The sequence below is a fragment of the Podarcis melisellensis genome (assembly GCF_964234715.1).
Source record: "Podarcis melisellensis genome assembly, chromosome: 1".
Lineage (NCBI taxonomy): Eukaryota > Metazoa > Chordata > Lepidosauria > Squamata > Lacertidae > Podarcis > Podarcis melisellensis.
Genome location: NC_138528.1, coordinates 45,286,989 through 45,312,299, shown reverse-complemented (window position 1 = coordinate 45,312,299; position 25,311 = coordinate 45,286,989). Strand labels below are relative to the sequence as shown.

The window sequence follows — 25,311 nt, the reverse complement described above, 5'->3', positions numbered from 1 at the left end:
AGGTCTTCCGAAAGCTTTAGTTCTTCAAAGATGGGCCTTCAAAGTCTAGTCTGCTCTGCTGGTGGTTCTCCACGCCCCTGAGGTTCAGCTGTCCTTCACTAGGGCCAAATCTTTAGCATGGCAGTCTCTGCCCTGTGGAACTCCCTGCCAGAGGAGGTTCAGCAGGGAGCTATCCCTGCCTTCTGAAAATGGCACTGTTTAGGCAAGCCTTTGCAATATGGATTTCTCTTTTTAACCAAACATCTATGGTGTTTCAAATAATACTTTATGGATATTTGTGGATTGAGTTTATTATATATTTTAAATGTTGCAGATTAGAAATATTTAAATGAATGAATGAGTAAATGAATAGTACGACTTCTAGAAGACATCTGAAGGCAGCCCTGTAGAGGGAAGTTTTTAAGGTTTGATGTCTTACTGTGTTTTTATATTTTGTTGAAAGCTGCCCAGGGTGGCTGGGGCAACAAAGTTAGATGGGCAGAGTACAAATAAAACAATAAAACTATTATTGTTGTTGTTGTTGTTGTTGTTGTTGTTGTTATTGTTGCTGTTGCTGTTGTTGTTGTTAGTCTGCCTGACAGAAGATATGAATGGGATAGCACAGGCTGTCATGGTTTTGTTACTAGGCCTACTCTGGTGTCTTTAAACAGCCTGATACATGAGGTTTCCCCATCCCATTCTTCGCCATGCCAGAAAAAGGTGCGGGAGAGAGACCAGCTGGACTGAGTTACATTTTCAGTAGAAACAGATGTAACCTTCAATGGTGATAGAATTACAGTAAGGTCTGGGAAGGTCAGGCCCCTTTGCAGCATTAGGGGCCTCCTGGCTTCCCTTCAGGACTCAGAGATATGCATTTTGTACAAAAAGAAGGAGCTGAAGGAAAATAATTCTCCTTTGTTTCACCCAGACTGATGTTCAAAGCACATGGAGCTGAGACAGGGAAAAGAACAAATTCACCCTAAGAGCTGTGTGAGGCAGAAACAGCGGGCTGAAAGGGGTAAAAGTTTCCCTCAAGTATTCAGGGCAAATAAAATCATAAATATCTAACACAAATAACACAGGGAGAAATTGCATCCGCGTGCTTTAAAATCCTCTCAGACTGGGGGTTTGGATGTGTACTAGACATCCACATATCAAAACTGAAGTTAGAAAATATGAATTCTGAATTTATCTCCTGCCCTCGGGCCGCTTTTTCTAAATTTTTCATTTTTGATATATCCACATTAGCTTCGTACATTTGATGTAATGTAGATTCACACATCGGTGTTCCTATAAAAATAGCTCTATCAAAATCTATAAACCATGGCAGCTAAATGGAACCTCCATGTTCAGGGGCAGTCTAGCTCATTGATGACAGAAACTGATCAGGAAGAGCAAACAACAGTCTCTCATGCACAGTAGATTTTTGAGAATATATTTATTGTGATCTTTAATGGGTGCTATGGTGCCCGTGGGCACCATGCTGGAAACCCCTGCTGTTATTGGAAACTGCTCTATCCAGGTGTTAGGGTTCAAGTCGTTACTCGGGTCTTTCAAAATGATGATGTAATTAACTGTGAGTAACAGTAGGTGCCCTAGGACAGGTCCAGGGGGACAGTGGGAGAGAAGATTTAAACTGGCTTCACATATTTCACATAATCAACGCTTTGCCAACTCCCCTGCCCTTGCAATCTGTTGTTCCATGCCAAGAACTAATTGCATATTTTCTTTGTGGGCTGTGCACACATTTTAGCAGTCCTGTAGCATCAGCAGATATTATTGGCATCTCCATAGGGGTGCAGACTTTAATCAATATAATCGGTTACCCTAAGAGTTTCTATCCACTGCCTGCATAAGGACGGATTAACTATTGCTGAAGCTATAATTCAAGCCGGAGCCCTTGCAGACAGCTGCTCTCTCAGGTATGACAGCGAGAGCGACTCTGAAGCAGTGACAGCTGGAGGGCACTCTCTGCAGGTTGCAAAGGCGAGTGCAGCTTCCCCAGGAGAAGTTGCACAAAGGATGAAAAGGAGTGCTGCAATTCTTGGGCCAGCCCTTCATCTGGAAAGGGGAGCTTGCAAAACTTTGCAATCAGAGAAGAGACTGTCTGCCAGTCATTTGCCAATTTCTTCCTTCAGCGTTTTCTTCATGAACATTCCAAGCTTGGGAATAATTTTAAACAATTACTGCCTGCCGGTGCTACAGTGGTGCCTCGCAAGACGAAAAGAATCCGTTCCGCGATTCTCTTCGTCTAGCGGTTTTTTCGTCTTGCGAAGCAAGCCCATTAGCGGCTTAGCGGATTAGCACTACAGCGGTCTAGCGGCTTCTAGCGATCAGCTGTTAAGCGGCTTAGCGGCTTAGGAAAAGGGGGGGAAAGCGAAAAAAACCCGCGGGGACTCGCAAGATTTTTTCGTCTTGCGAAGCAACCCCATAGGGAAATTCGTTTTGCGAAGTGCCTCCAAAACGGAAAACCCTTTCGTCTAGCGGGTTTTCCGTCTTGTGAGGCGTTCATCTTGCGGGGCACCACTGTATTTTTCTAGAAAAAGAGGTGCCGGAACTCGCTTCCCTTGTTCTCTTAAAGTGGCAATGATGCCCACCTGAGAGGTGCCAGAACTGAGTTCCGGCTGGGGAAAAAAGCCCTGCTGCCTGCCAGTGAAAATAATAGAGTTGCAGTGGTTTACCAGTCCCAAGATAGGCAGTTCTTAGAGACGAGTCATATTTGGTTATCTACAAAAATAACTATTCATCAGTTGGCTTGGTGTTTTGTGGTTTGTTTTGTTCTGCTGCTGCTGCTGCTTCTTTTTGAGCAGTGCAGTGCGGATGTAGAAGACTTATGTGACAACAAAGAGGCACTCTGGGAAAACTAAGGCACTGAGAGAATCTGTGGCAGAGAGAACTCCAGAACAGTGGCAAAGATGCATGCTCCGACACAGGGGGTGAAGAGCAGGCGGGGGCATGGCTGGCGCACGTCCTGGGGGCGTGGTGTGCATCCCGGAGGTGTGGCACACCACCTGCAGGGTGTGGCATGGTGTAGCGTGAATCCCAGGAGCGTGGCACACCGCCCACGAGGGTGTGGCATGCATCTGGGGATGTGGTGCGCCCCCTCAGGAGTGTGGCTCGTGTCCCAGGGGCGTGGCGTGAGTCCTGGGGGTGTGGCGTGGCGCCTACAGGGGCATGGCGCCTGGCCGGTGGGGGGATGCACGGCATGTGTCCAGGGGGTGGTGGTTGTGATGGTACCGCCTTCCCTGATGGTGCTGGGGGCAGTACACTCCCCCCACCCCCCTTTCCTCCTCCAGTACTCCAGAATCAGGCAGAAGCTGAAGCAGGCAAGTGGGAAAGGGCAAGGGGCAGAGATGAGTCAGGCTGGTGAAGAGTCACAGGGCTCTCCCTCTCTTGCTGCAACAAGCGCCCTCCCTCCCTGACTTCCAGAACCACAAGCGGCATGAAAAGTGCAAAGCAAAGGCAGGCTGCACACAGAAGTAGTATCTGATTGCTTGGAAAAGGCCCTGGAGAGGAGGAGACATCCAGTAGATGGCTTGGGGAGGCGGGAACCTTTAGTCTTGGCAACTGGTTTCATGGAGTAAGACCTACAAGGAAGGAGCTGGTGTGCTCAGTAGGCCTGACACTCAGCCAAGTCGGTGAAGATTGTATTTTTGCTAATAAAGTGTTAACACCAACTTTGACCTGTGTGATTTGCTGCCTGGCTCGCTCTGTGACAGATATCAAGTGCAGGTGGTATTGACTGGTGACATGAACTTGTAAATATGTGCAATAGCTTGATGGAATAGGGGTGGATGGAATAGGAAAGGAGAACTGTGTATATGTTTGAAGAGGGGGATTGGGGTTAGGTTTAGAACTATATTCACAGCCAGAGCCATGGATATGCATACATATGTATTAGCATATCCAAATGCCCCTGGATACAATTTGAGGGGAACCTTGCATGTTACGTGTGCAGAGGTCTGCTGTACAAGGATCATTCACTCCACCTCAGTCCAACAACATTTGGAGGGCACCAGGTTGGAAAAGGCTGCTCTAGCTAGACTACAGCAATAATGTTTGTACTGTAAACATGCTCCAGTGTGCTCAATGGCCCCATCTTCACCAGTAGAGAACTTCTGTACATCTGTGTATCAGTAGCTGTGTTAATCATCTGTATTCTGGGTGATCAAGTCTGTTCCTGAAATGAATTATATCCAGCTTCTGATAGGATGCTTTGAGGGTCTGCTGACTGACAGATGAGATGGAAATGTTTTAGATAAATGCGCAAATAATAAATATTGTATAGTATTCATAAATGCCTGCTTCGTATCCAGGAAGCCTCTTTGGTGTTTCTCTTTTCTAGGTGCCCAGGAAATGTTGACTAGTGTCCAGGTAACAAATCTCAGCCCGTTGTTTCTTCCCTTCCCACAGGAGCACATTTACAAGCTGATGAAGAGTGACAGCTATGCACGTTTCCTCCGTTCTAACGCTTACCAAGACTTGTTGCTGGCAAAGAAGAAGGTATCTGTCGGGAAGGACATGCTTGCATCTCTGAGCACTTCATGACTCCTGCCTGCCGCTTGCTGCTGTGTGAACATGAAAAATAAGTTATTCAGGGGCTTCTTGCTGACTGAAAGCACTTCTTTCTTTCTTTCTCCTTGAAGCTCCATGTTTGGCATCCCTATAAACAGCAGTCAATATGAGGAAGACCTACTCTGAGCATCCTCTGCGAGGATCATGTGAACTAGAAGCTGCCTAGTTCTGAGCCTGGTCATTGGGAAGGGGCAAATGGCTTGATTGCCAAAGGGTCAGGGTTCAATCCCTAGTGGGACTGGGAAAGACCCCCTTTCTGAAATCCTAGAGAGGTGTATTGTCAGTCTCTGTGGACAATGCTGAGCTCTATGGACCAATGGTCAGACTCCGTATAAGGCAGTTTCCTAGGCTCGTACATCAGTGGAGCACACTGGCTGTCTGCCCGATCCTCCTTTCTCAACTCTTCTACCTCAGGGTCAAATGACAAAATACACTTGATGCACAATGTGCAGCTACATCTCTGTCTTTCCTTATTTGCAGCCATGGAGGACCCTGATGTTGCTGGCACTGTTCAGCTCATCTCTCCCTAGGAGCAACACAATGGGGATTAGTTCAAAAGTTCCCACTGGCACTAAGTTCTCATTGCCTCCCCTCTCCACCTGTTGCAGTTCTAATATCAATCCAGTGGAGGGGGCACACCTGCAATTACATAAGGGGAGGACACCTGGAGCCACAGCTGCATGCTAAGGAGGAAGTGTAATGTGTAGTTTGACCCTGAGGACCTTTAACTGGAGGTGTCGGAGCTTGACCCTGGGACCTAGCATGGGATCCACCGTGGAGTTACAGCTCCTCCACAAGGATCTCTCAAACTAAACATAAGGCATTAAAGTCCCATTCTAAACTCCTTCAGGACAAATATGCGATCTTGTGTAACGTTACCTATGAATCTCTTTATTTTTCATAACCATGGCAGTAACTAATGATTGGGAAGTGGCGCAAAACCCTCTTCCATTTAGTGTCTTATGTCAAGCTTTGTAGCTTTTCTTGTAAGGGATGCCTTGCATGGAGACTTTGTCATGATTTCTTATCGGCTCCCCTCCCCTCCTGTTTTACCTGCACTTTCCTGTATGTGGTTTCTCCCCTTCCACTTTTTTCCATTCAATTTTAAACTAATTACAGTAAGACTGGGAACTCCTCAAAAGCAGCACACCTTTCCATTCCTTTCTGCCTTTTTGGCATCTGCATGCCCATTATCAGCAATATGTTTTCCATCCAGGTCAAAAAAACAAAGGGTTTCTTGTTGCACTGATAATCACCTGATTATCCAGGCAAGGAAGAAGGGTGGGGAGCAGAGGTAGTTTTATCTCCATTTATGGCTGTGTTTAAACGTCTTTCAGAAGCTCCTCCACCTAGAACAATGTTGGATAGACATCTGAGAGAATTCCCCACTTCTCTCATTCGCCTTTGACCTTCAAGACACTTTGTGCAGAGTTTTCCCAGCTTCTGCAGCTTGGGTTTCCTGCCGTTTCCTATTGCTTTGCTCTTTGCTGTCTCCATCCTGCTGGGGCTTCCATATGCTGCCAAATTAAAGTTAGCCTCCACTGCAGCTCCAATGTGCCCTCGATGGTTAGAATGGATTTCCCACAATCCAGCAGTCCCTTCTCTGTTCAGGAGCCCAGAAGCACAGCTGGAGTTACTGAGCAAAGCCTTCGCACTTCTGTTAGTGTGGCGGTGGCCTCTCATGTACTGTGGAGACAACTAGATTGGATCGAATGTGTTAGAACAATTGGGCGAAAACTGTTGTACTCTGAAGCAGCCTTCACTTAGCTCCAAGAGTGCGCCAGGTACTTTCCAGAACCATATTTTCCATGCTGTCTGCCATTGTGAATGCTGTATAGAGGCAACAGACCAAATAAGAGGTTTTCTTACACCAGACATTGACTTTAGGCAGGTTTTAGTGGCATACGTTGAAATGGGAAAATGCAGGTACTATGGTAAGGTCCTATTTCCTCTGTGTAGTTTTCTTGATTATCTTCAGACTGCTGGGTTGCTGCCACACATGGATTGTGGGCTTGATGGGTTACTGTTTTGAGAGGCCTTCTTTAAAGTACACCTTCCTTTTAGTGTATGCTTCAGGGTGCAAAGTGACTACCTATGAGCATCGTTCTGCTGCTTCTGTTGGAATCTTGTCAGATGATGCAAAGCATCAGATTTTATTTAAGGTATACATGTAGTCCTAGTCTGGATCTTCAGCTGGTGCCACAGATCCCTCTAGTAGTCTGGTCCCAGAAGGGGTAACCTTCTTAAATAACTGAACTGTGGGTGCTGGGTGATCAATCACCTGTAGTGGTTTTCTTTTTTCAGATGTAGGGTTTTGTACCCAAGTGCTTTCAGGGGATCAAGTAACCAAAGTGTGGTTGGTTGGTTGGTTGGTTGGTTGGTTTGCTTGTTTGCTTTGTTTTGTAAAGAAAATGAAATAATTAATGGAATTGTAAGAGGTTGTTTCAGGAGGATGTAAGCTTTGCTGGAGTTCTGTTTCAATTTCAAAACTAGAAAGGGTATATAAGCTTCACTGCTGCAGAGGGACAGCAAAAAGTGTTTAGTCACTTAAAAAAACAAGAGTCCAAGACAGCTTTGGAAACAAAGTGAGCTCTGTAAAGCAAAGCATCCCAAAGGAAAGCTGTAAGGATGTGTTGGTGCAAAGTGTTCTTCAGCTGGAAGGCGCAGGGGCACAACCCTGTCTCTGAGTCCTGACCGGCTAGGAAGATGGCTAGTTGCAACACTGGGAGGCAGCATTAACTGAGCTACCCCACAGTTGTTAAGGCAACGCCTGCCCTGCTCTCTAAGAGTTGATGAGGGAAACATCTAATGCAGGCATGTTCAGAGTCCATTTCGGGGGTCTAATCTGGCCCACCGGTCAACAACAACTCCAGCTCCAACTCTAAAAAAGCTCAAAAACGTCAATCCTAAAAAAAAGCTGGTTGGCCCTTTGGTCGTCCCCCATGGCCCTTCATTTAATCAAATCTGACCCTCTTTGAAAAATGTTTGGACACCACTGACTAATGTATATTTTTAAGAGTGAGAGTAAAGTGTACATCTTGTTTTAATCCAGAAAAAGTGTGCATCAGCAGGCAAAGAACTATAGTCATTACCTCTTATTTCAAACTTCATGGTAATATAACACTATTTCATTGTCCCATGATAACAACCATTGATCATATCATTTTTCATCCCTCTATCTAAACATGAATGTTTGTTAAAGGTAAAGGGACCCCTGACCATTAGATCCAGTCGCGGACTCTGGGGTTGCGGCACTCATCTCGCTTTATTGGCCGAGGGAGCCGATGTACAGCTTCCGGGTCATGTGGCCAGCATGACCAAGCCGCTTCTGGCGAACCAGAGCAGCGCACGGAAACGCTGTTTACCTTCCCGCCAGAGGGGTACCTATTTATCTACTTGCACTTTGACATGCTTTCGAACTGCTACGTTGGCAGGAACAGGGACTGAGCAACGGGAGCTCGCCCCGTTGCGGGGATTCAAACCTCCGACCTTCTGATCCTTCTGGTCCTAGGCTCAGTGGTTTAACCCACAGCGCCACCCGCGTCCCTTTGAATGTTTGGTAAAGGTAAAGGTAAAGGTACCCCTGCCCGTAGGGTTGTACGCCCATCTCACTTAAGAGGCCGGGGGCCAGCGCTGTCCGGAGACACTTCTGGGTCAGCGTGACGAAGCTGCTCTGGCGAGCCTGCACCAGCACAGCACACGGAAACGCCGTTTACCTTCCCGCTATAAAGCGGTACCTATTTATCTACTTGCACTTAAGAGTGCTTTCGAACTGCTAGGTGGGCAGGAGCTGGGACCGAGCGACGGGAGCTCACCCCGCCGTGGGGATTCGAACCGCCGACCATACGATCGGCAAGTCCTAGACGCTGAAGTTTTACCCACAGCGCCGCCCGCGTCCCTGAATGTTTGTTAGTATCAGCTAAATTTGCTCTGATGGGTTTTATGTTAGCCCCATGGTGGGGTTTCATTGCTGTTGTAACCTAGGTCTAAGGCTGCATCCACACCATACATTTAAAGCACATGGCTTTCCCCAAACAATCCTGGGAGCTGTAGTTCATTTTCACAGAACTACAGTTCTTTTTATATATATAAAAAGATTGTATTAAGACTTTTCATAATACATTACAATAAAAAAAAACAAACTAATCTAAACAAAAACAAAAAGAAGAAAGAAGAGAAAAATACAAAGTCCTCTCTCATGGGTAGATTTTTAACCCTTGTTTCACAAAGAAAGAGTTGGACCCTCCCATCTCTTACCTGGGAGCTCCCCTTTCTCTTCCCCTCCCTCTGGAAGAGCTTCCCTGCCTCTCACACAGGGTCCTTCACCAGCATCGAATCCCCTCATTGGCCCAGAGAACAACAACAGCAACAACTAGAACAAAACAGAAGCAAGAGCAAAGCAAAAAAGGAAAGCAAAAAAGTAATACAGGAATGAGAAAGCAATACAAGAATAAAAAAGGAAGATCAGGAAAAAGAGAAAAATGAAAAATAAATAAAAAGGACTTCCAACTATCCGTCTGTCAATTGTACATACAAGAGTTCTTTAAAGTATTCAAAATGTTTACCCCAGGGTGGTATCCTACTGTTCCTCCTTCTGCTAGGTGATGTTTTTCCCAGTCTTCAACTCCTGGCATTTCAAGTACAGAATTACAATTCTCAGCACTGCTAAGAAACTACAGTTCCCAAGATTGGGCTGGGGGGAGGAGTCATGTACTTCAAATATATGGTGCATATGCAGCCTACCATCAAGCTGAATGGGGTGGCTGCCTCCAGCAGTTGAATTTGGTTGTCCTGAAAAGGCAGAAAATGGATAAATAAAATAGCTTTTATTGTTGTGTTTTAACGCCAGGTAGTACGAAAGCACGGCAAACTGCAAGTAGATAAATAGGTACCACTCCGGCAGGAAGGTAAACGGCGTTTCCGTGCGCTGCTCTGGTTCGCCAGAAACGGCTTAGTCATGCTGGCCACATGACCCGGAAGCTGTACACCGGCTCCCTCGGCCAATAAAGCGAGATGAGCGCCACAACCACAGAGTCGGTCACGACCGGACCTAATGGTCAGGGGTCCCTTTACCTTTACTTAGTAGGAGAGAGAAGTTGTGAGGTTTTCTGCATCAGGCGCCAAAATAACTTGGCCAGCCTCTGGAGTCCTGTGCACCTTAACTTGGGGCGGGGGGGGGGGAGTTCATTTGTTGCTCTGCAGCAAAATGACTTGGATGTGAAATCCCCTGCAGGAATGACACATCCTGGCACTAGGTCTTGTATTCGAAGAACTAGATATTTGGGGGTTGGAGGAGGAACAATCATGTTGTGTGGTTAAAGCAAAGCCAGGGCAAAGAATGCAGATACAGTAAACTTATGGACCCACATTTTCTCATCCCCTTGCAGCTAACTGGAATGAGCGCTTTCCTTATCAAAGCATTTTTACTTTACATAGCTATGCCCAACTCTTTGCTACAACAATGGGTTGATTTGTTCTCTTGTGGCAACTGCCCTCCCCCCACAACCTTTTTTTTTTGTTTTTGCATGTTTGAAAACTGCATAAGCCAGCCCCTGCATATTTGTATGTGCTGAATTCTGCATTTACAGAACTTAATGAGTGGAAATGTTAACATGCTGCCGCAGACAGAACGGTTAGGTTTGTAATTATTCTCCCTGCTTTAAGAGGGACACACAGAACGCTCCAATTAAATTCATGAAGGTTTACGAAACTGTCCCCAGAATGTTCACTTTTAGTGGACTCAAGCAAGCAACAAAGATCTAGTCACCCACAAGTTATCATCTGAGCATACTTCGTTAGGCAGGAATACTGTTGATAACAAAATGCACACTTATCCTTTTTTTGATCTATTTGTCATACTTGCAGTGCAATGCTATGCATACTTATGTGGAATTTACGTTCCCCTATGTTCTAGCAAGTGTGTTTAGGATTGCAGCCTCAGCATAGCCTCGCTCAGGTGTGATGGCTTAGCAGGGAATGTCAACATGAGCAGGAAGGTGTGGGAGCTTGCATGTTCACCCCACCCCTAAGGCTCCCACATGCATCAGCTCCACTTACTCCACCCACAACCTTCCCACAATGCACTCGGAGTCCTATTCATGAACAAGCACTCTGATAGCAGAGGGGCTTCCTGATTGCAGGAAGGCGTCTAAAAACATATTTAGTCTAGCATGCCTGGAAACCCCCTCCAGACTTTCCTGCTCAGTTTAGGAAGGTTGGGGTAGGGCAGGACATTGGGGAATTGCCCTGCCTACATGTCCCTTGTATTGGCATTTCCTGTTCAGGCATAATGCCTAAGCAAGGCTTATGTCTATAGTACCTGTCCGTTTTCAGAATGCTTGATGTGCAATATTTCAGCCATCCTCACAAGAACCTGGTAAGGTAGGCCAGAATTATTGTTCCCATGCTGCAGATGGAAAGAGGAGATACTGGTGAGGAAACCCACTGTTTGCCTAATGCAAGCTAAAAATTCTGTGTCTCAGTTTGAACTGGAAATGTCAGAGCACACACCCTTTGCTTCATCATTACATAGGCTCTGAACTGATTTGGTCTCAATCTCTTTCAGCACAAGAAAAGGCATATAATAGGCTGTATTCATTGCTGTTCCCCCTTGAACTGATGGAAGGTTATTTGACGCAGCAGAGGCTTCGGTCAGCACAACAGGAAGGAAAACAATTTTCACCACTTCCCTCTCCCCCTGCAGACTGTGCACGCCCCCCCCCCCAAAAAATCTGCTCCAGGTGGTTAGGAGCAGTGTTGTGGGGCAGAGGGGGTTTTGGTTTTGCAGAAAATTCAATTTTATACATTCATTCATAACAATGGATTAATGCAAAGTGCAAATAAACATTAGTTAGGTTTTTAACTTTGTTTACTAAATACCTGTAAAATAAACTAACTACATTAAATAGCTCTCTGGGGCATCATACAGTATTCTGTTGCAACCTGAACATTTCCCAATGAACATTTTCTGATGCAAATTACCCTAATCTGCATCGGAAGGTTTTCCAGACAACTTTCCCAGAAAACCCACATCCCTGTTTGGGGGACGCTTTGGAACAAGCATGGGAGGTGGCACAAGATGCTGCAGGGAGAAGAGGGAATTAGCCAAAATAAGCTCCCTCCTTATTTTGGAAATCTCCAGTTTCATCATCTCCTATTAAACACCATTGGATGCAACCCATTCAGGGATCTAGAACCAGCTGTGGTTTAATGCAATTCTATTAATTTCCCAAAATCTATACTTACGAAGCTGCCTAATGCGCAGTCAGGCCATCCAACTCAGTGTTATCCTCACTGAGGGGCAGCAGTTCTCTAGAGATTCAGGCAGGAGTCTTTCCAAGGCCTTCCTGGAGAAGCCAAGGACTGAACCCGAGTCTTTCTTAATTCAAAGCATGTGCTCTACCACTGAATGATAGCCCCTCCCCACTGTGCTATGTTGGCCCCAAATAAGAAGGCCAAGAGACATCCCTTCGGTTCATCAGGGTGCAGATAAGCATCATTGTGCAACTTGAGTTGTGCACATCATCCCATAGCTGTCAACTTACAGATTTGAAAATAAGGGACCAGCAGCCTTGAAAATAAGGGACCAGCAGCCAAAATAAGGGGCCAGAAGCCTCACCTGTTCCAGACACTCCAGTCTTCCTGTCCTCCTGCAGTCTGGTCAAACTCATGCTGGTAGCTTTGAGAACATTGTCCAACCAACTTTGTAACCAGAGGTTCAACTGAATAGAATCTAAATCACATGCACCACAAGGCCTATGCAGCCTCAACTTAAGATGGCTCCCCGGCCTGGCTTTGCACTGCAAAGTTTGCAGCAGCATGTGCAACAAAATGGCGTCCAGCATTCAAAACCCCCCTCAGCTTGCATTAACTAGCCACACACAAGGCATGCAAGCTCCACCCCCCCAGTCGTTCTTGGACTTCTTATTGGGTGAGCTACACAGCCAAGCAACACAGTTGGAGCCTCCCTCCGCCCTGGCCGGCAGGGAGCGAGGGAGAGGAGCTGCTTCCTTTGAAATTTAAGGGACATCCATCAATAAGGGACAGCAGCGGGACATGGCGCTGGAATAAGGGACTGTCCCTTCAAATAAGGGATACTTGAAAGCTATGCATCATCCACAAGGCCATGGGCTGCACTTTCAGGGCCCTGCTTTCGGATACAGGGTCTTTCTGAACTGGTGTTTTGCAACAAGTGTTAAAATAGGATATGGAACGCCTTTAGTCTCCCAAAGCAAGACACTTCAGAAAGCCCCGGAAGAAAATCTGTATATTTTAAGATTCTCGGATCCCAAACCTCAGCTTTTCTTAATTATGGATACCTAGAGGTCCCACTTGCAAAGAAGAAGCTTTTCTTTTCTTTTAAAAAAAGGTCTTGCTCTACTCTTTGATGCTGAATGCAAGGCAATTTGAAGACCATTCAGAAAAGGTTCAGATTTCAATTCCTCACATCGAGGCCTAAAATGTTTTATTTACAGACATCTTTTCTAATAATTGCTGTGCTAAACTACCAATGCAAAGGTCATCTCAATGCATTCTTTAATTGAGCATTTAATCTCAAGCGCCAGAAATTTTGCCATTAAGATTCTATTTTGGTGTACATGGAAAACTACCAGAACCAGATGAAAAGAAGTTGAAGGAAAGGCCTTAGTTCAGGGGTGGAGCATCTGCATAGCAGCAGACACAGTGTCCCGGGTTCAACCCCCAGCATATCCAGATGATACTCCTCTTAAATGGTCAGGCTGCTTCCTGTGTAGCACAGCCCTAAGAAGCTTTTATACTGAAGCATCTTAATTTTTTCTTGTGCTCATAAGTTTTGCTGGTGTTGACAGCAGTTCCCATTTTTTTATCCTTGCTCCTTATGATATGTTTTGACCTGAAAGATGTGTTTCTTCCTGTTTGTACGGCTGGCTATATGTTAATGCCTAGTATCTGATTAATCCCTGCACTCCAGGCATAGCAAACCTGTGACCTTTTGAGATGTCATTGGATTCCAGCTCCTGTCTTCCTCAGTCAGTATGGCCAAAGGTCAGGGATGTTGGGAGTTATAGTCCAACAACGTCTTTAGGGCCAAAGGTTTCCCATCCCTGACATAAAGAGTTCACCAGATTCTCCTTGCCTGCTCCTACAGACTAGTATTGAATCCATCAGCCCCAGCCACCATCTGGAGGGCCAGAGCTTCCTCATCCCTATTCTAGGCAGAATCTTGAAGCAATCTTTTATCACCCGCTTTCACTTCTCTTCCATCTGCTCGTAGATCTGATCTGTAAGTCACAAGCACTGATTTTTTCTTTTGTATTCCAGAGGAGTAGAATTGGTTGTGCTGAAAGTTCTCCAAAGAACTTGACCCTTTGCCATCACTCTTCTCCCTTCCATTCCACCATGCAGCACCATCTGACAGGAAGTTTTCCATTACAGAAACATTCACTTGCAAAGCAGAGTGTTTAATACCATTGTGCAAAGCCCTGCTCTTTAGATAACTTCCCAATGTTCCTAACTCCCTTCAGCAAAAGTGTCCTTTTGCTAGAAAGGATTTCCCTTTCTTCCTTTGCTTAGAAGGGTGGCAGGTCTGCTGTTTTTCTCTGATTTCTTGACACTTCATTTTAGAAGAAAGTGCAGATTTAATAAAACCACCAAACACATTCATAATCACATGTCTCTGTTACTTCCCAACCACAAGTGAACTGGAGGTTAGGTAGTCCCCCCCCCCCCGATGATGTGCTGATTGTTCCCCACCACCACCATTTAATCCCTTTATTCAACAAAATGGCAGGCTTGCTAGCAAAATTACCTCTTCTTTCATAGTTCCTAGGATTTGTTCTATGCCAAATGAATCACATTACTTTGGAGAACAGCAACATACCCAAAATGTTGGTGGCTTTCTTGTTATGATGAAATTATATTATTTATATGCTCTAGCAGATAATTAATTTGTTTTTTCAACAACAACAACCACCACCACCACATCATAGTCTCATCTTGGTGCCTCCCCCTGCCCCCAAAGCCATGTACAGAAGCTGGCCAATCCTGGTGGCTGAGACTTTCTACCAACACTGGCAATGGGATGACTTCAACCCAACACACCTGAGGGCAGCAGGGCAAGCCAGCTCTGTCTCCCAACATCTTGCTGCTGCTCTCCATCCGCTACATTTGCTGTCTAATGGCAGGGTTGGCCCTGGTCTCATCCTTGCTCTCTTGCATCTGCATATTTTAGGATAAAATAAATTGGTGGTGGACAGTCCTGTTTATTATGGAAACTTGCCTACCATTACTGTCCTTCTCACTTAAGAGATTCCTGATAAACCTACAAGGAACCCTAGGGTTCCTCATAGCACAGTCTAAAACCACTGTGCTATAGCCATTGTATATGTTGCGTCTCACCTGTGTGTAGAGCTATACAACAGGATAATAAAGCTATAAGTAGGTCAGTCTTGAATGATACTGGCCCTGATCCAGTCACAAGTGGTTCATGGTCCCGTAAGGCAATGCATCACCATTCAAATTAAAAGACACATCCAACATGCAGGGGTGAGGAGAGCAAGTGTGTTTCCATGGGTGGCTCCATGTTGGATAGGGGCAATGACTGTTTTTAGTACCATATTGGTTCATTTTATAAAACCAATTAGCCTATCCTGAATGGTAGGAGACCACCGTGTGCTGATTGGGAAAGTTTAGGCTCTATCCTGAACCACAGAAGGGAAAGCTCAGGGATTGATTGATTGAATTATTGAAAAGACAGATGCAGAATGCATCATTACGTATCTTTCTCTTGAGCTACGTAAGTTTGGACTAGAGCTACCTCCAGAGCCGCATTTTAAGCACGGAACACAAGATACTTCCCAATGGGAGAAGCTACCAGAATATTACAATACAAAAGTTAGTTGCTTTGCTCTTGCAAATTGTAGCTGCCATGTTTTGAGATGTTTTATCTTTCTTCTTTTCTTTTGCTAATGTTTTTAGATCAAAATTTAAGCTGAAGGGATTCTTTTTCTTTTCTTTTCTTTGCTTTTTCAGTAGTTTTTCCTTCCTAACTTTTTTTTCCCCTTCTAAAGCCCGAGAATGAGCAAGGTCGTAGAACTTCTCTAGAAAAGTTCACTCGCAGCGTGGTAAGTTCATTTTGCTTTTGCTTTTCTTTCTTTTCCCCACCTTCTCTTCAGCATTTTCTTTTATTTCAGAAATTATTTTATTAAATTTTACACCTCCTGTGTAGTTTACTCCTGTACAATAAAAAGGTAGAATTTCATGATATGCAGATTTCGGCCAGTGAAGGTACCCCAGTCTAACGTAAGCAGAATGCTCCCCACAAGGCTCTAGGTTTAAGAGATGTTTAATGAACTTGTTTCAAACCAGTTGCCCAATAAAGAACAACTTACAATTTTCATTCATAAAAGCGCATGCAGATTCTGAACTCAGGCTCAAAAATCCATTACAGTTCTGTTGATCTAACATGGGCCTCTAAAATATCTTGGAATGGTCAGCTCTGATTGAATAATGTCAGCTATCCTATGCAAAGATGCGTGAGACTAGTTCCATGAGCCTGATAGTATTTCATTAAAAAGTACTTTTTCCTCATGCAGCAGCACATGGCAAATTGCTTTTGAAACGGAAGAGAGCTTTAAAAGTAATTTGTGATGTGCCTTTAGTGGTTGGCAATTCAAAGAAGAAGAAGAGGACAAAATAAATCCAGACTAGCAAAAGTGTGAGGTTAAGCTGCTCTTTGAACCTGGCTGTAGAATAGAATGTATAACATTTCCTCAACCATTCATGAGAACCATAAGAAGAGCCCTGCAGGATCCAACAAAGGCCTATCTTGTCCAACATTCTGTGACCAACCACAAGCTTCTGAGCATGATAGCCCTCTCGAGAGCCAGTGTGGTGTAGTGGTTAAGAGCGGTAGTCTCGTAATCTGGTGAACCGGGTTTGCATCTCCGCTCCTCCACATGCAGCTGCTGGGTGACCTTGGGCCAGTCACACTTCTCTGAAGTCTCTCAGCCCTGCTCACCTCACAGAGTGTTTGTTGTGGGGGAGAAAGGGAAAGGAGAATGTTAGCCGCTTTGAGACCTCTTTGGGTAGTGATAAAGCGGGATATCAAATCCAAACTCCTCCTCCTCCTCCTCCTCCTGCTGTCATTCCCCAGAAACAGATACTCATGCTTGCCTCTGATCCTGGATGTAGCATACAGCCATCATGACTAGTAGCCAACGACAAACTTATCCTTCATGTAATCCCCTTCCAAAGGCATCTAAGCTAGAGGCTACTAAGTCTTCTCTTTTCAGTCACCTAAGTGGAAGACCTTAGGTGGATCAGAGGTGGATCTTGAGGTCAAGTCTGAAGCTTCTTTCATTCATACCAGCAACCACTAATTTCCTTTTAACTTTTTTGACCACATGGGCTTCATACTCAGGTATGAATGCATGAGTGAAAAAGAAGCAAAGTGGGAACCTGTGCCATGTTCCTATTGCTGTTCCACAATTTCACTGCCTGGATATTATTCTATGGAGAAGTCCTCGCCACATTATGAATCACAGAGGACTTAACAGCAACCCCACATCTGTTTTCAATTTAGGCTACACATACTGTTTCCCATTTCCCCAAACAGTAGAAAGTTCCAGGGACAGCTGCTGGTAGTATCGTATTCTTTAGAAGGGAGAGAATGCTGGAGGTGATTGTCGATTTCTGAACTATGTGTTTATTTACAAATACACCATCTGACTGTGGAGGAAGGAGACAAACACCCAGACAGCTAGAGCAAGCCTTTAAACCAGCTTCCGTTTCCCAAAAGCAAATAGCAGGCCTTGAAAACCCACCAGCCAGTTGCAGAGATACTCAGAGGAATTTTATCTCCACTATCTGCATCCTAGCTGCCTCACATCCCAGTCCCCTTGCAAGCAAGTGACGTGTGTCCTTGCTAGTAATCAACCACCCAAAGCCATTGAAGAAACATCTTGTAAGTCATTACTCTCCATACAGGAAAAATATTTAGCTGTGAGCTAAATAGGGGAAAATAATTTTCTGATTTGATAGCCATTACAGTTACAGCTGTGTTCTTTCATTGCCAGATTTCCCTTGAAATTAGCAAAGATGATGCAGCTGAACGATAACGAAAAACATTTGTACTCCTTTGGTTCTCTTTGGTGCCCTAGTGGGCTTCTGCCTTCTAACTTGCCTTCACGATCCTCTCCCTCATTTGCCCACATGGCTGCTCAGCCTGTTGGCTGTGGAGATGTACAGTATGTGGCCTTGTTTGCACCTACCCAGGATGTGCTTAGGCAGCTCCACAAAATCATTGCTGACCTCAAGGGGGTCCCCAAGGCCAGTCAGATTAAATGGCAGCTTGGGGCAAATGAAGCTGACGGCAGTAAAGACAATGAAGAAATAGTCCTGAGAAGAACACACCAAAACATGGGAAACACTTTTCAATACACTTTTGGAAGCATGAATAAGGCAAGCAGTTCCAGCTTAGTCCTAATAATAATAATAATAATAATAATAATAATAATAATTTATTATTTATACCCCGCCCATCTGGCTGGGCTTCCCCAGCCACTCTGGGCAGCTTCCCCAAAAAAATTAAAATACTGTAATACATCAAACATTAAAAGCTTCCCTAAATTAGCTGCCCTAATTGCTTTCTAATTGCAAATGCCACCATGTGAAACAGGAAGCTGTGGCCCCCCAGATGTTGCTGGTCTACATCGTCCCATCTTCCCTAACCATCAGCCATGCTGGCTGTCTAACAAGGTTTCCATCTCAGTTGTAGAATAATGGATAAGGCTCCCTACTTGCTTTTGCTTCTCCTTTAATTGTTTACATTCCCTCCCTTTTTATTTCTACTGAGGACAGAACTACACAATATATGTTCTTCCTTTTTTAAAAAAAGAAAATACTCTCCCTCACATCTCACCACCTTTTGTGTCACGCAGCCACTGAGGTTGCCATTTGAAGGGAAAGGTTGGTATGAGAAGAATGTGACTTCTGCTTTCCTGCTGAAAAATCACACATACCCTGAAGTTGTTCCTACCCTTGACGGAGAAAATATATGTCTGTCTTCCCCTTCAAATCTCAGCTTCAGTGGATAACCGTGTTCAAAAGAAACGAGTAGAAATGGCCACAACGAACCTGTTCCATGAGATTTGAGCTTGGCTGTCTGTCTCTTAATAGAAGTCTTCTGAACTGTTCTTTAGTGTGGAACGTCCGTGGTTCAGGCAGGTGACCCTTTGGATTCTTGCCTTTTCTTTCTTCAGCTAGCTTTTAATGCATCTTCGATTTCCACCACAGCCTTTCTGCACAGCAGCAAAGAAGCAGATTCAGAAATGGGTTCCAGAAACCAAACTGCTTTTCATGCACGCACAGAAAAAAAAGAGTATTTTTTTTCTAAGCTCGGTTGGTACTGTAGTGTCTATGACATTAAAAACATAGATGCTAAATCAGAACAAAGACCTATCTGGTCCAGAATCCCATTGCCCACAGTGGCCATCAAAAGCCAACAGGATGTGAAGTTTATCCTATTGTCTATCCTGAATCTTCTAGCATTCATGTTAATTGGATGACCTCATGTTGTAATATTACTGGGGGGGGGGGGCTCCCTATCCATGTTCTCTGTACCATGCATAATTTTCTGCACCACTCTCATCTCCCCTCCTTACCTTTTTTTCCTCCAAGACTAAGATGGACCATCTCTTTCCTCTTTCCTCCTTGATAATTGCCCTTTGATTGACCCGTGATGGCAGTGTATCCTGCCTTGCAAACCCATCCCACTTCACTGGCTGGAGGGCAATGGCAACACTGGGGAAATCCCACTGGAGGCTTCTCTGAGAAGCTGTTTCAGCATCCCATGCGCTGAGGACCCCAGGAAATGGTGCCCGTGTCCTTAGTTCAGATGTCAGTCACTCTGGACTGGGATACTGCCCAGAGTCTTGTCTCTCCTACACAGAATATGTGAGGTTTGTTACTTTTTCTCTCTGATCCTGCATGTTGAAGGGACAAATGCCTCCTACAGCCAAAACGCATTTTGCAAGGATTAGCTTTTCTTTTCTAATGAACCACTGCCAGCGCCTCACCATGGCTGAAGGGCATTTAAAACTAAATAGCTCTATCTTGTTTAAGAACCATTGCTGGCTCCTAAGAAAGGCTTTGAATGTTTGCTCACCAGGAAAGCTTCCCAAACGGCATGAAACAGACTCATGTACACTCGATTGCTTTGAATGCAAAAAGGAATGTACTAAATGGTGTCTTTCAGTTTTTCTGTTATTTTATATATGCAGTGTAATGTCGCAGTCCCTACTATCAATGGGCCTCATTAAAGCAAAGAGTCTAATAGGCCAGCGCCTGAAAGACATTGAACGGCAAAACAACCTGACTATCTTAAAGAAACTGTGCCCATGGTATACCTACTTTCCCCCTTCCCATTTTGACTCTCCAGCTTCATATTTGTTTAAATTAACCATCCCAAAATATAGACGTGCCTTTACATTGGCTAGATGGGATGTTCTTCCTTCTGCTGTACTCGAAGGTCGTTACCAAAAGACTCCATTTGAAAAACGACTCTGCCCATGTGGAGATGGTAACACGGAAACAGTGTCCCACGTCCTCCTATCCTGCCCCCTTTACAAAGACCTAAGGAATGAGATTATTACTCCACTCATTCTCTCCAACCCCGGCCGTTCACAAGACACTACACTGTATTTTCTCTTATCTGATACGGACAGTCAGATAACAGAGAAGGTCGCGAGGTACATCGAGAGAGCTGTGAAATTGAGGGCCACCATCTGAGTGACAGACTTGTTCATCTGACGGACCTCCTTCTGCTTGTTCTTTTCTTCCTTTTATTCTTACTTTATTTTTAATTCTTGCATAGCTGTGGCCTGTTGGCTTTGCTAATAAAGTTTTGATTATGCAGTGTAATGGATTTTCAAATCAGTAGTGGGTGCATATAATCAGGACTGGAGGAAAGTGCTGAAGGCACCTTAGTATTAATATTCTCTTTACTGACCCTGGTGAGTTTGAGCAATCACACCTGACATGCAGTTAACACACAGCAGTTCATTTAATTGGGGTGGTGGAGCAGGAGCTGGGGAAACAAGGAAAACTGCAGCTTCCTTGGGGTGTCACAAAAGATCTGGGCCCACAGTACAACAGCGCAGGCTTCTACATTTACCGGCCAACAGGAGGCCTGCACAGTTTCAAGACTGTGTTTGGCCTTCTTCTCAGGGTCTTTCCCACAGAACTACCTTGCCTAGCAACAATCTCAGGGCTACCTGTTTCCAAATCACTAGACTGACTCTTATTCGTCTCCAAGTCCCCATTGGGGCTTCCCCGGGCCCCACAGAGCTGCTCTCAGGCTGCAGTCCTTTTTCTGTCTTTCTCTGCTTTCCCACCTTCTAGGTCATGGCAGGAGGTGCTGGGAAATGTATCCCCAAACTTGACTTCCGGTTAGCGCCATCGTTTAATGGTGGATTTCCCTCAGAGCTCCCGAGGGAGATCTGCTCCGTGGGTTCGGGTCCTGCTGCTACGGCGAAGCGGGGACCCAAAAAAATCACAGGCGCAAAGCCTGTGAACCGGAGACTCGGTGGGCACCTTTGCGCCCCCCCCAAAGCTGTGAAGGAGCCTTTTTAAAGGCTACGGAACAGCAGCAGGTGAGCGGCGCGGTGCTGAGAGTCGTTTTCTACCCAGCCTGGGGGGCTGACATTGCACATGTGATGTCATGCACATGACTTCAGGACTTTGGGAGGAGCCAGGGGCGGAGCCAAATGCAGTGGCCACATGACTCAATGGCTGGCAGCTCCTCCTCTGACTCCTCTTGGCACCATCAGCAGCTTCAACCTTCCTTCCCCTCTGCGGCAGGAGAAGGAGAAAGAAAAAGCCGGCTGCTCCAGGCATGCCACATTTGGTGATTGGCGGGCCGTGGCTCCACTCCCCAAAATATAGGGGGAGGCCAGAAGGGCCTAGGAGCCAGTGCCCCTGCTCCACAGTCCTACAATTCAGGAGGAAAACTGCATACAAAACTGTTATATTAGGAGAAATACACACTAAAACAATGGCAGAAGTATTTGCAAAGTGACGCAGAAAGGTGGTGAGCTGAAGATTGGGGAAATGAGAAACTGAGGGGAAACCCAAACTGATAGGTTCATCCATCCCTTACTGAAACAGACTTAATGTTTCACGGAGGTCTTGCATGCAAAAGTTAGGCGTTGAGGTGTACTTGGATGTTACCACAGCGCCGCTGTGTGTCTCTCTGTGCCCTGATCTTTGTAACCCCTCTAGATAAGCACAGTGTGTGATTTTCATCAGGACACTACAAGAAAGGGGGGAAGGCGTGAAGCTGGCACAGTTTTAGTCTCTTGTAGCAGAGGCATCAAAACAGTGTTTACATTGCACAAGTAAGTTGGATGTTCTCCATCATGCCTGCAAGTACACCTGTAATACTAATATGAAGAGCTGCCCTTAAGGGAGGACACACAAAGAGGCTGTTTTTCAATGGCAGAGGGGACAGCTGTGTCTGCATGCTTGGTAGGCAGCACACCAGGTAGCAGGGGTGGCTAACCTGTGGCACTCCAGATGTTGGAGTTATGATCCTATCATCTCTTGACAGCCATTGGTCTTGCTGGCTGGGGGACAGTTTTCATTAAAAATGTGGAGGGCCCCAGGTTAGCCATTCCTGACATACAGTCATTGCATTTGTCATAGTGACTGTCACCATCGGAAAATTTACCTTAGATGCAGCTGGAAATGAAAGGATCGGGCAGTCAGATAGTTACTGTGCAATCTCCGGGCGCCAATAGGGTAAGTGTGACATGCCTGTACTTAGTGAGTTGACATTTGTACATCCAGATTGTGATTCTTTATCTAGGTAAACGTTTAATTTCCATGGAAATAGTATTCAAGACATATGCTTTTGACTTTTTAAGAAAGAGAATCTATATAAGGCTTCGTTTTTATGTTGTTACCCATTTGTTATATGCATGCTAAATCGATTCTTCTTTTGATCTCTTTTCATGTGAATTTATCTGTGTAGATTTTATGTTCTCTTGACATTACTTTTCTTTACTGTTGCTTTTTTAAAAAAAATAACTTACTTGAGCATTTAACTTTGTTTCTTTTCCTAATTTATGTTACCCTTCTTATGTTTATGGTGTGTGTATCATTTCTCCCCCAGCAAATGCTAATAAAAGGCTGCTTATAAAAGGATATGGTCCTTAAGATCTTTAAAAGAATTATGCATTGAAAACACATGGAGATTTTGGGGGTGTCCTATGAAAAATCCTGGTTCAATAAGAAATGGTTATGCATGCCCTGTGTTTTTTAGGATTTGTTGTCCGTGCAGATTCTGAGAGGCCTAATGCACCACATGGCCTGAATTAAGGAATATTGTAGCTGTAGATATAAGCCCGCAAAAACACAGCCTCTTTATTTCCCTGTATTGTCATTGTGGGAAAAGTTTACAGTCTCTCAAGAGGCTGGGTGCCTTCTGGATAGCTGAGAGGAATCTAATATTCAGTGTGAGTAGAATTGATCAATTGGGGGGGGGGAGTTATTAGTATAAGACTTTTTGCTCTCCGCAGCACTGGTTGAAGTACAGGAGACATTGTGTGCTGTCAATGCAAGTTGCTATGTGGCCTCCTGCCTGAGGAGATGTTAAGGGTCATCATGTCCCTCACAGCCGTTTCCCAGGGTATTGAAGAATAGCAGTGTTGGAAGAGTTTCTCTTGTGGATCAGAAGTGGTTAAGTAGCAGGAAGCAGAGAGCAGGAATAAATGGACAGTTTTTCCCAGTCCAGGGATGTAGAAAGTGGAATCCCCCCACAAGGATTGGTCATGAGACCTGTGCTATTTAACTTGAGTCATGAAAATTAATATATATTGTGAAGATCTTCAAAAGGACCTCTCCTAACTGAGTCAATGGGTGGTAAAATGGCAAATGCAATTCAGTGAAAACAAGTATAAATCTATGCATGCCAGAGGGGGGGGGATCTTAATTTCACACATGCTCATGGTGACATGATAGGCATTTATCAAATTATGGATGTTCATGGATGTGGAGCTTGCCTTCATGGTAGTACACTGTCCACTCATGCCTGTATGCATGAGTTTAGGTCCTCTAAGAGTTTGGGCCTGTCGCTGGTTCCTTTTAGTGGCTATACCGTGCTTCCTTTCAGCAGGACCAAGGAGGGCTGAGTAATTCATGTTGGCAATTGGAGTTTGATGTATTATAGGATGACACTCTGATTCCCCTCGCCAAATATAAGACCCAGTGGATAGTGGATAGACACCACCAGTGCATGAGATTGTGGACGAGTCAGCTGATCACAAGAAATTAAATCTGTTCAGTCATTTTAAATTTCTGGGGGTTTAATATAAGTTTTTTATTCTGTGTGGAGCATATTTGTGAGCCATTTTGAGACGTAGATAATTTTTTTAAAACAGGATATAATTTTAAAAAACAAACAAAATAAAACCTGGGGCAAGGAGGAAGGCACATAGCTCACAGCTGCTTTCAGAAAGTCAAGTCGCTATTCCAGGATTTCAAAGTCCAGCATCCTGCCTGACACACACAGACTGAGGCTGCCAATAGTCATGTAACAACTCTTTGAAAGCTTCCTCCATTGAGGCCTGTAGTCAGATGGGGAAGCAAATCTCCTACATCTTGCCAACACAGTTGAGCTCAATGTTACCACCCTGCTGCTGCAGCTGCTTAGAAATAAGGGGAAGCAGGGAGATGCTGAAGTTAATGTTCCAAAAGGGGCTAAATTAGTCTACGTATTACAGAAGACATTTCTGCTCTACCTTTGACCTTCAGTGTAACTTTGATGCTGTGCTAAGCACCGTTGAGACAGTTCAGTGTTTGAGAAGTTAACTAACAAATGAGATTGTTCCTCTTCTCATTTCTTCCTCTTCTGTGAGAACCCATTTCTATGAATATCTGGAGGTTTCAGGAATAGCATTCCCCTTGTGATTAGAGGCACCACACAACTGTGCTTTTTAAACCCTGCAATCTAGCTCCTGGGAAGGAAGGGCAAGTCAGTTGCTCATCTCGTCCTCAGAGAAAGCCCCCAAAATATTCCTACCAGAGGCAGAGTGGCAAGTGGCTCCACTTGCCTCAAAAGTCAAGGTGGATAGTAAAAAGGTAAAGGGACCCTTGACCATTAGGTCCAGTCGTGACCGACTCTGGGGTTGCAGCACTCATCTCACTTTATTGGCTGAGGGAGCCGGCGTACAGCTTCCGGGTCATGTGGCCAGCATGACTAAGCCGCTTCTGGCGAACCAGAGCAGCGCACGGAAACGTCGTTTACCTTCCCACCGGAGCAGTACCTATTTATCTACTTGCACTTTGAGGTGCTTTTGAACTGCTAGGTTGGCAGGAGCTGGGACCGAGCAACGGGAGGTCACCCCTTCGCGGGGATTCGAACCGCCGACCTTCTGATCGGCAAGTCCTAAGCTCTGTGGTTTAACCCACAGCGCCACCCGTGTCCCAAAGGCGGATAGTACCAAAGGCCTAAATATTTTGACACCTGGGGCAGAAAATTATACAGGTACCTCTCACTGGGAGCAAAAATACAACAATAATAAAATAGCTTATAATTTGCTGCCCTTTTATGAAATCCAAAGCCAGGAGCCAGAGACTCTTTAGGGATAAAGTTAGCCCTGGCAGACCTACCTTCAGCTTCCTTCAGGACCCTGAAAATAACAATGGTACTGGAATCATAATCAGGAGAGGATGCCCATTCCAGGTGTCTAAAGACAACTTTATCAGACAGGGCATGGG

The 25,311-nt window shown here is 45.0% G+C and overlaps 1 protein-coding gene across 7 annotated transcripts in view; it reads left to right on the top strand.

Annotated features, from left to right (window-relative positions):
• Positions 1–25,311, top strand: part of RGS6 (regulator of G protein signaling 6) — a 205,811-nt gene that overhangs the window by 176,195 nt on the left and 4,305 nt on the right. For 3 of the 7 annotated variants that reach the window (XM_081890401.1, XM_081890403.1, XM_081890404.1), the window contains 3 exons: positions 4,393–4,482; positions 15,603–15,656; positions 18,829–19,815. In XM_081890401.1, the coding sequence (XP_081746527.1) occupies positions 4,393–4,482; positions 15,603–15,656; positions 18,829–18,969 (285 nt within the window). In that variant the 3' untranslated portion in view covers positions 18,970–19,815. Of the gene's footprint in view, positions 1–4,392; positions 4,483–15,602; positions 15,657–18,828; positions 19,816–25,311 lie in introns of those variants that run through there. The other 4 variants (XR_014163242.1, XM_081890402.1, XR_014163241.1 and 1 more) reach the window with 2 other exon arrangements.